At 43.9% G+C, this 10,311-nt stretch overlaps 1 protein-coding gene across 1 annotated transcript in view; it reads right to left on the bottom strand.

Moving 5' to 3' along the window:
- Positions 1 to 6,020: 6,020 nt before the first annotated feature.
- The window catches only part of LOC119309066, a 60,223-nt gene continuing 55,932 nt past the window's right edge, over positions 6,021 to 10,311 (bottom strand). Inside the window, exons 2-3 of the mRNA XM_037585159.1 lie at positions 7,219 to 7,831; positions 6,021 to 6,342 (exon numbers count right to left, since the gene is read on the bottom strand). Coding sequence (XP_037441056.1) covers positions 6,267 to 6,342; positions 7,219 to 7,831 — 689 coding nt within the window. The 3' untranslated portion in view covers positions 6,021 to 6,266. The remainder of the gene's footprint in view (positions 6,343 to 7,218; positions 7,832 to 10,311) is intronic.

Here is a 10,311-nt window from a genome sequence, read left to right as displayed (position 1 = left end):
ATAGGATGCTAGTGTTCCATCAGTGACCCTACACTCTTGTCCGTCTGCCATGCTATACTATTGGGCTGTGATCACTTCGGGACGTGATCACGGGCATATACTATGTACTTTACACTATTACATTACATGTGATACTGTTCGGAGATGGGGGCTGAAAGGACAGGTGGCTCCATCCCGGTAGAGGTGGACCTGGGTTCCCGACGGCCCCCGACTGTTACTTTGTGGCGGAGCGACAGGGCAGGTTGAGACTACATGGGTGAGAGGTGGGCCTGACCCTGTTCGGCGTCCGCGGATACTTAACACGCTTAACAAGATCTTGGTATTTGATCTGAGTTGGGTCGTTGACCTTATACGCACTAACCATCTACGTGGGAGTAGTTATGGGTATCCCGGCGTCGTGGTATCAGCCGAAGCACTTCAGACATCAGCGACGGAGCGGCGCGCGCCGGATTGGACTGGAACGCCTGCTAGGCTAGGTCTGCTTCCGGCCGCCCTCGCAACGTCCAGGTGTGCTATGGGCGATGGGCCCAGACCCCTGTGCGCTTAGGTTTAGACCGGCGTGCTGGCCTCTCTGTTGTGCCTAGGTGGGGCTGCGACGTGTTGATCTTCCGAGGCCGGGCATGACCCAGGAAAGTGTGTCCGGCCAAATGGGATCGAGCATGTTGGGTTATGTGGTGCACCTCTGCAGGGAAGTTAAATCTATTCGAATAGCCGTGATCTTCGGTAACAGGACGACTTGGAGTTGTACCTTGACCTTATGACAACTAGAACCGGATACTTAATAAAACACACCCTTCCAAGTGCCAGATACAACCCGGTGGTCGCTCTCTCTCAGGGTTACGAGGAGGGGATCGCCGGGTAGGATTATTGCTATGTGAGGTTACTTGGAGGACTTCAACCTACCCTTTTCTACCTGTTGCAAGACGGAGGTGACCAGAAGCGTAGTCTTCGATAAGACTAGCTATCCCCCTATTATTCTGGCATTCTGCAGTTCAGTCCACTGATATGGCCCTTTACTCATATATCCATGCATATGTAGTGTAGCTCCTTGCTTGCGAGTACTTTGGATGAGTATTCACGGTTGCCTTGTTCCCCCTTTTCCCCCTTTCTTTACCCGATTGCTGCAACCAGACGATGGAGCCCAGGAGCCAGATGCCACCGTCGATGACGACTACTACACTAGAGGTGCCTACTACGTGCAGCCCGCGGACGACGACCAGGAGTTGTTAGGAGGATCCCAGGCAGGAGGCATGTGCCTCTTTCGATCGGTATCCCAGTTTGTGCTAGCCATCTTATGGCAACTTGTTTAACTTATGTTTGTACTCAGATATTGTTGCTTCCGCTGACTCGTCTATGATCGAGCACTTGTATTCGAGCCCTCGAGGCCCCTGGCTTGTATTATGATGCTTGTATGACTTATTTATGTCTTAGAGTTGTGTTGTGATATCTTCCCGTGAGTCCCTGATCTTGATCGTACACATTTGCGTGCATGATTAGTGTACGATTGAATCGGTCACAATTTCCTTATATCATGATAAATGTTTATTATTCATGCTAGAATTGTATTAACCGAAAAGTTGGTACATGTTGGATACATAGACAAAATACCATGTCCCTCATAAGCATCTACTAGACCAGATCGTTAGTCAAAGATGATTAAGTTTCCTAACCATAGACATGTGTTGTAATTTGATGAACGGGATCACATCATTAGGAGAATGATGTGATGGAAAAGACCCATCCATTAGCATAGCATATTGATCGTTCAGTTTTATTGCTATTGCTTTCTTCATGTCAAATATATATTCCTTCGACTATGAGATTATGCAACTCCCGGATACCGGAGGAATGCCTTGTGTGCTATCAAACGTCACAACGTAACTGGGTGATTATAAAGATGCTCTACATGTATCTCCGAAGGTGTTTGTTGGGTTGGCATAGATCGAGATTAGGATTTATCACTCCGAGTATCGGGGGGTATCTCTGGGCCCTCTTGCTAATACTCATCATAAGAAGCCTTGCAAGCAAAGTGACTAATGAGTTAGTTGCAGGATGATGTATTACAGAACAAGTAAAGAGACTTGTCGGTAACGAGATTGAACTAGGTATGAAGATGCCGATCAAATCTCGGGCAAGTAACATACCGATGGACAAAGGGAATCACGTATGTTGTCATAACAGTTCGACCGATAAAGATCTTCGTAGAATATGTGGGAGCCAATATGAGCATCCAGGTTCTTCTATCGCTTATTGACCGGATAGGTGTCCCGGTCATGTCTACATAGTTCTTGAACACGTAGGGTCCGCACGCTGAACGTTCGTTGACGATATAGTATTATATGAGTTATGTGATTTGGTGATCGAATGTTGTTCGGAGTCCAGGATGTGATCACGGACATGACAAGGAGTCTCGAAATTGGTTGAGAGGTAAAGATTGATATATATATATATATATATATATATATATATATATATATATATATATATATATATATATAAACACTATTCTGATCACGGGATCAGAATAATATTCTGATCACAACCTGACCTGCCCCGCTAGTAGTACATTGAACTTTCCTATGAACTAGGTTGAATGTCCGCCAACATTGTCAAAATGGGGCTTGCGATATACCGCTAGAAAGCTATGGACACCAATATCATGACCCAACTTAAATTTTTGGCAAAATATAAGCGGTTTAAGAGCAGTTTTGAAAATCATTTTTTCTTCACGCAAAAAATGTGAATCGTATTTTCGATCGCACTTCTAAACCGTTTATCGGAATGAGGCATATAATATGACGTTCGAAAGCTGCTGCAAAACCGCTCCTTCCACATGTTAAAAGTTTCTCTAATTCCCTATGGTTAAAGAGTAATTTGAAAAAAACGTAAAATTTCGTAAACCGAACAGCTGAGTTCGTTTTTTCGATGTCAATTCTAAACGGCTAATCCAATGAGGCATATGATATGGCGTTGGAAATCTTATGAAAATGCGCTACTTTTTCATCTTGAAAGTTTTTTTCCTAATTTTGAATGGTTTAAGAGTAATTTTGAAAATGGTTCAAGTCCTACCGAGTCCGTATTTTTGAGCTAATTTTTTAACCCTGCGCCTGAATGCAGCAAATGATATGGCGTTGGAAAGCTTGAACAAATGCGAAACTTTTTGGTATGTATTGTTTCTCCTAATTCTTTACGGTTTTAAGTCAGTTTTGAAAATGGCAAAAAACGTATTTTCGCCGTAATTTCTACAAACTTTATCGTAATTGGGAAAATAATATACCGTTGAAAAGCTACGGAAAATGCTAAAGTTTTTTATATTGATGGTTTTCTCTGATTCTTAGCCGTTTTCAAGTAATTTCGAAAACAGTGGTATCATTCATTCTGCCTCTATCACGAAACAGATTCTTCGGAAATGCACCGCATGAAGAACCTGAACTTCTCGGTGCGTGTACCTGAACTTCATTATGTTTTTCACGTGATTTTTTTGCTCGTAGGTCTCCATCCACTGCTCATAACTCTCCATCCATTCACCGGAATTGAGCAAGTGATATACCGGTGGAAAGCTGCTGTAAGCACATAACTTTCCCGTGTTGATCGTTTTTTCATACTCGCGATGGTTTTAAAAGTTTTTCATCTGAAATTCATTCAGCGTAGTAGTTGAACTTCATGCTGTTTTCACGTTGAACTTCTGTGGCGTATTTTCGTTTGTAATTTTCTCATCCATTTCGTTAGTGCTACACAAATGATATTCCTTTTGTACAAACCCCTCTCACAATAATTTTTTTAACTTTCTCTGACCGAGGACTTGAACTTACACAAATGATATTCCCTGTCGTTTTGAAGTAATTAGAGAAATGACGAGATCATGATTTTTGCCTTCATTGCGAATGGAAATGCACTGCGTGAAGTAATTAAACTTCTCGGGCATGTCTGTTTGAACCTCACTCTGTTTTTGACAAGCTGTTTTTTGCACTACGTGAAGTAATTGAACTTCTGGGGCATCTCTGTTTGAACTTCACCCTATTTCACTTTTTTGTATTTTTTTCTTATATGAAATACACACCATGTAGTACGTGAACTTCCAGCTGTTATCACTTTGAACTTCTCTCTGGTTTGAGAGAATTATTTTAAAACACAAAAAAACAACATATTTTTTATGTATTTTGGACATCTACATACACGGTGAATCTCTCTCACAAGAATTTTTGAACTTTACCTTGCCGAGCACTTGAACTTCTAGCAACCATTTTTAGGTTTATGAGAATGTTTTCAAAAGTGCAAAAAATGGCGTTGTGCTTTTTATTTTTTTGAAAAGGTAAATCCTAGGTTTTAATAAACTCCAAAATTCTGTGTTATTTTAATTTGAACTTCACCTTTTTATATTTTGAGTAAAGAATTGTATTCGATTTTTATACGGAAAAAATTGAACATCGAAATATAAGGTGAGCTTCTCTCGTAAGAATATTTGAACTTCCCCAGACAGAGCACTTGAACTTCTTTTAACAAACCTTTTAAGCTTTTAATTTTCTATACCTTTGTTTTCATTTGAAATGCATTCCTTGTAGGACTTGAACTTCTCGTTGTTTTTACTATGAACTTCTGTTGTCTTTTTGTGAATTTTTTTGAACCTCTTTGTGTATTATTAGAAATGGCAAAAAATAGAGTTCTTTAGTAAATGTCAAACTTCTTCGTTATTTCGAATTGAACTTCTTGGTTTATTCGGTAGTAATGGAAAAAATCAAGTTGTTGTAATAAATATCGAACTACTCCGTTTTCTGAAATTGAACTTCTTGGTTTATTTTTTAGTAATGAGGAAAATCTGACTTTTTCATATACATTGAAGTACTCTTGTTTTTAAATTGAACTTCTTGGTTTTTAAAATTTGACTTTCTTGGTTCTGTAGTAAACATTGAACCTCCATGTTTTTGAAATTTGAACCTCTAATTTCTTTTTGGAAACATGGAAAATGCTTTTTAAAATAATTTTTGGAACTACCATGTTTTTAATTTTTTTGCACTTCTTTGTTTTTAAAAAAGAGAGATGAATCCTTTTTTTACAAACATTGAATTGCTTTGTTTATTTTTATTTGAACTTTTAGGTTTTTATTTTGCTTCGTTCACACCACATTTATCCAATTTTCTTGAGGAAAATTCCAACATGGTCTCTTTTTATTTGTTTTACAAAACTCTTGTTTCCTCTGCACTTATCTAGCTTATGTATTTGAGCTTACATACTTCTAAAACCTGAACTTCACATTTTTTTTATCATTTCATAAGTAAACTTTTCTCACACGAATGCACCTCATAAGAAAACTTTCTCTCACAAATGCACAAGAATGGATTCTTTTTTCTTACCTGAACTACCTACACGGGAAAGCCAAAGATAAGTTCTTTTTAAACACAAATGCACAAGAATGGATTCTTTTTAAACAACAATTCTTTATATCTTAATTTGAACTTCTTGGTTTTTATTTTCTAGGAACTGAAGAAATCCAAGTTTTCTTATAAACACTGAATTGCTCTGGTATCTTAATTGAACTTCTAAGTTTTTTAGAAACAGGAAAATTTTACTTTCTAAAAAACTTTTTAAATTGCACTATATTTTTAGTTTCACCTTCCCAATTTCCTAATAAATGTTGGACTTCTCCGTTATTTAAATTTGAACCTCTAGGTTTTTTAAGAAACGAGAAAATTGGACTACAAGGTCGTAACACAAGGAGTTGCAGCCGAGCGCCTTCCATTTCTACAAATTTGATCAATGAACACAATTTTGGCCTGCTAAAAATCAACACACTGGACTACGGCTATACTAATTACTCACACAGAAAAATTGATCGTAACATAAGAAAAATGTGGCCTTAATTGCAAAATGCTTTTGAGAACGGTTAGCCTTTTGTGAAGAAGAACAGAGACATAAAGAGCACGACACATACACGAACACACGAAGCACCCACACAGTGAGTGCAGACACATACAAGACACAAGACCTAGCACGGACGCAGCAACACATAAGACTATTTTTTATTTTTCAACTTTTGTTTAAGTCTACTTTGAACTTCTGAATATCCTTTTACAAGCTTGAGCCATCATATTCCAGCTGCCCAAAATACAATTATCTGAACTCTCAAGATTAATATGACAACTCTTTATGAACTTCTGCTAGTCATCCATGCGTATTTTTGCCGCCATAACGGATATGCATAGCATTTCAAACAATTATAAATGACATGATGCTCTGTAGGTATTTAAAAGCACACTCTGTGTCTACTACTAGCGAAGCTCCCCAAAGATCATTTTTCTCAAGCAGAATAGCACAAAAGCCACCAATGTTGAATGTATGACAAACCTGTCCAAGAATTATCAAAAGAAGTTGATTAGTCTCAAAAGGAAGCATACTGGGTGAGTTACTTGTCCAGAAACAAACAATAATAGAGCAAGGTAAGCCGGTCAAGTTCGTACCTACAGAGTAAAGGAGCTATATTTGTGTGATTTACTCTCTGGTTCAGAGGTAACACAATATGGTGAATGAACTGACGTACTTTTTCAGACTGAACCCAACTCTTTTGCTTTCTCAGTGGAACGCATACGCTACAAAGAAAGTGTTTTTCCACTATATGTTAACTGTAGTCAACGTCGAAACTGCCACAATTCACCGCATAGCAACAACACAGAAACACTTCAGAAATTATAGCAAAATTTGTAGCCAAATTGAGCACCCGCACCGCACAGCTGCTTGGGGGATATAGATATGTGATCACCAGTTCCACAGGTTCAGAATCACTTTATACAAGATAAAATTTGTGAAGTCACTTCACAAGAGGCACTGAATGGAGAGACCTACAGGGCCTCTACGACGGTAACATTTTTGTGTTCGACCAACTCTTGATGTTCTGACCGCGTGGGCGGCTGCACGAACGCCACCACTGTGCCCACTATTGCGTCCACTGCCAATAAGAAAGATGGCTCTTGGATCTTCAGCTAGCCAACAACCTGAACTCCAGTTCTCATCCAAACACCACGTTCAGACTTTTCACAAAGTAAACAATGTCGGTTTACCTAGGGGATTCCAGCAAACATAAAAATGTGCTCCGAAAACTCTATTACTCTCAGATTATCAATTCTCTCGCTGCCAGTTTTACTTGAACGGCCATGAGAATTTTACTCGACCTGCCACGGATGCTCTATAGCCACTTCATCGTGAACAACAGTCAGTAGGACTCACCTGTCGACAGGCTCGTCGGAGTTGTGCTCGGGGATGGAGGAGGGCACGACAGCAAGGAGGCTGTTGTCGACGTGCCGCACTCGAGGATGAAGGAGACCGCCAGAGTAGCACCGCTCCCACGCGTTAGCATCCGTCGAATACGGCGGGTCGCGGCTGTTTGAAGGCGTCTGGAGACGGTCGTGCTCGAGGAAGAAGGAGCTTGCCGGAGCAGCACCGCCTCCCCGGCGAGAGCATCCATCGGACCCGCGGGGTCGCATATGTTGGGGGTGGCAGGAGACGGCCATGCTCGCCGGATGGGGTGAACTGCCCAAGCCCCGGGGATCAACTGCATCCAGCTCGCCGGTGCGGGAGGGGTCGCCGGAGAAGGGAGCGGTGGTGGCGCTCCGAACTTCCAGCTCGCTGTGCGGGGGGAATCCGCCAGGAGGAGGCGGGTCCGCCGCGCGGCGGAGGAGGCGGGCCGACGGGGCGCCGGAAGGAAGCGGGGGCAGCGGCAGCCGGAAGAGGCGGGGGCGGCGGCGCAGCGCGTAGGGCCGGTGGACGCCGGGCTGGGGGATTGGGGCGGCCGCGAGGGTTTGTGGAGGTCGGGAGGTGGGGGACGGCAGTTTTTTTCTTCCTTTTTTTAGTTTTTCGGTGCTGTGTTATTTGAGTTCGGGAACACCTCATCACGACTATATAGGGGCGCCGTGATCCGAATAGTTATTCTAATCCCGGAATTAGAATAGTGTCACCCTATATATAGGACGATGGTATTCGAACACCGGAAGTGTTCCGGAGGATGCCGGGTACATATAGGGTCACCGGAAGGGGTTCCGGGCACCCCCTCCCTCCCCCAAAGATATGAGCTTAATGGGCCAAGGGAGAGACATACCAGCCCACAAGGGGCTGGTGTGCCTCTCTACCAGGCCGGCCAGCCCTAGGGAAAGGAAAGGGGGAGGGAAGTCCGTCCTTCCTTCCCCTCCTCAAGGGAGAAAGGAAAGGGGGGCGCCACCTCGCCCTTCCTTCCCGTGGCGCCTATACAAGGAAAAGGGGGGCAAACCAGGGCAGGAGCCCAAGTGGGATTCGTCCCCACTTGGGGCGCCCTTTGGCCTCTCCCCTCTCCCTCCCACTTATATATATGTGGAGGGCGCCCTGTTGGGGAACGTTGCAGAAAATAAAAAAAATTCTACGGTTTCACCAAGATCCATCTATGAGTTCATCTAAGCAACGAGTGAAAGGGGAGATTCATCTACATACCACTTTGTAGATCACGAGCGGAAGCGTTCAAAAGAACGGGGTTGAAGTAGTCGTTCTCGTCGTGATCCTATCACCGGAGATCCTAGCACCGAACGGACGGCACCTCCGCGTTCAACACACGTACGGTCAGCGTGACGTCTCCTCCGTCTTGATCCAGCAAGGGGAAAGGAGAGGTTGATGATGATCCAGCAGCACGACGGTGTGGTGGTGGATGCAGCAGAACTCCGGCAGGGCTTCGCCAAGCTGCTGCGGGAGGAGGACGAGGTGTAGCAGGGGGAGGGAGGCGCCAAGACTTGGGTACGGCTGCCCTCCCCCCTGCCCTCCTTTATATAGGCCCCCAGGGGGGCGCCGACCCTGGGAGATTCAATCTCCCAAGGGGGCGGCGGCCAGGGGGGTGGAGTGCCCCCCAAGGCAAGTGGTGTGCCCCCCCCCCCACCTAGGGTTTCCAACCCTAGGCGCAGGGGAGGCCCAAGAGGGGGCGCACCAGCCCACTAGGGGCTGGTTCCCCTCCCTCTTCAGCCAACGGGGCCCTCCGGGATAGGTGGCCCCACCCGATGGACCCCCGGGACCCTTCCGGTGGTCCCGATACAATACCGGGTGACCCCGAAACTTTCCCGATGGCCGAAACAGTACTTCCTATATAGTTTTCTTTACCTCCTGACCATTCCAGAACTCCTCGTAACGTCCGGATCTCATCCGGGACTCTGAACAACATTCGGTTTGCTGCATACTCATATTCATACAACCCTAGCGTCACCGAACCTTAAGTGTGTAGACCCTACGGGTTCGGGAGACATGTAGACATGATCGAGACGGCTCTCCGGTCAATAACCAACAGCGAGATCTGGATACCCATGTTGGCTCCCACATACTCCTCGATGATCTCATCGGATGAACCACGATGTCGAGGATTCAAGCAACCCCGTATACTATTCCCTTTGTCAGACGATATGTTACTTGCCCGAGACTCGATCGTCAGTATCCCAATACCTCGTTCAGTCTCGTTACCGGCAAGTCACTTTACTCGTACCGTAATGCATGATCCCGTGACCAGACACTTGGTCACTTTGAGCTCATTATGATGATGCACTACCGAGTGGGCCCAGTGATACCTCTCCGTAATACGGAGTGACAAATCCCAGTCTCGATCCGTGTCAACCCAACAGACACTTTCGGAGATACCTGTAGTGCACCTTTATAGTCACCCAATTATGTTGTGACGTTTGGTACACCCAAAGCACTCCTACGGTATCCGGGAGTTACACGATCTCATGGTCTAAGGAAGAGATACTTGACATTGGAAAAGCTCTAGCAAAACGAACTACACGATCTTGTGCTATGCTTAGGATTAGGTCTTGGCCATCACATCATTCTCCTAATGATGTTATCCCGTTGTCAATGACATCTAATGTCCATAGTCAGGAAACCATGACTATCTGTTGACCAACAAGCTAGTCAACTAGAGGCTTACTAGGGACGTATTGTGGTCTATGTATTCACACATGTATTACGATTTTCAGATAATACAATTATAGCATTAATAAAAGACAATTATCATGAACAAGGAAATATAATAATAATCCTTTTATTATTACCTCTAGGGCATATTTCCAACAGTCTCCCACTTGCACTAGAGTCAATAATCTAGTTACATTGTGATGAATCGAACACCCATAGAGTTCTGGTGTTGATCATGTTTTGCTCGCGAGAGAGGTTTAGTCAATGGATCTGCGACATTCAGATCCGTATGTACTTTGCAAATATCTATGTCTCCATCTTGAACATTTTCACGGATGGAGTTGAAGCGACGCTTGATGTGCCTAGTCTTCTTGTGAAACCTGGGCTCCTTGGCAAGGGCAA

Source organism: Triticum dicoccoides, chromosome 5B (assembly GCF_002162155.2).
Source record: "Triticum dicoccoides isolate Atlit2015 ecotype Zavitan chromosome 5B, WEW_v2.0, whole genome shotgun sequence".
NCBI classification, from domain to species: Eukaryota; Viridiplantae; Streptophyta; class Magnoliopsida; order Poales; family Poaceae; genus Triticum; species Triticum dicoccoides.
The sequence above is the reverse complement of the archived record's forward strand: the minus strand, read 5'-3'. Positions and strand labels throughout refer to the sequence as shown.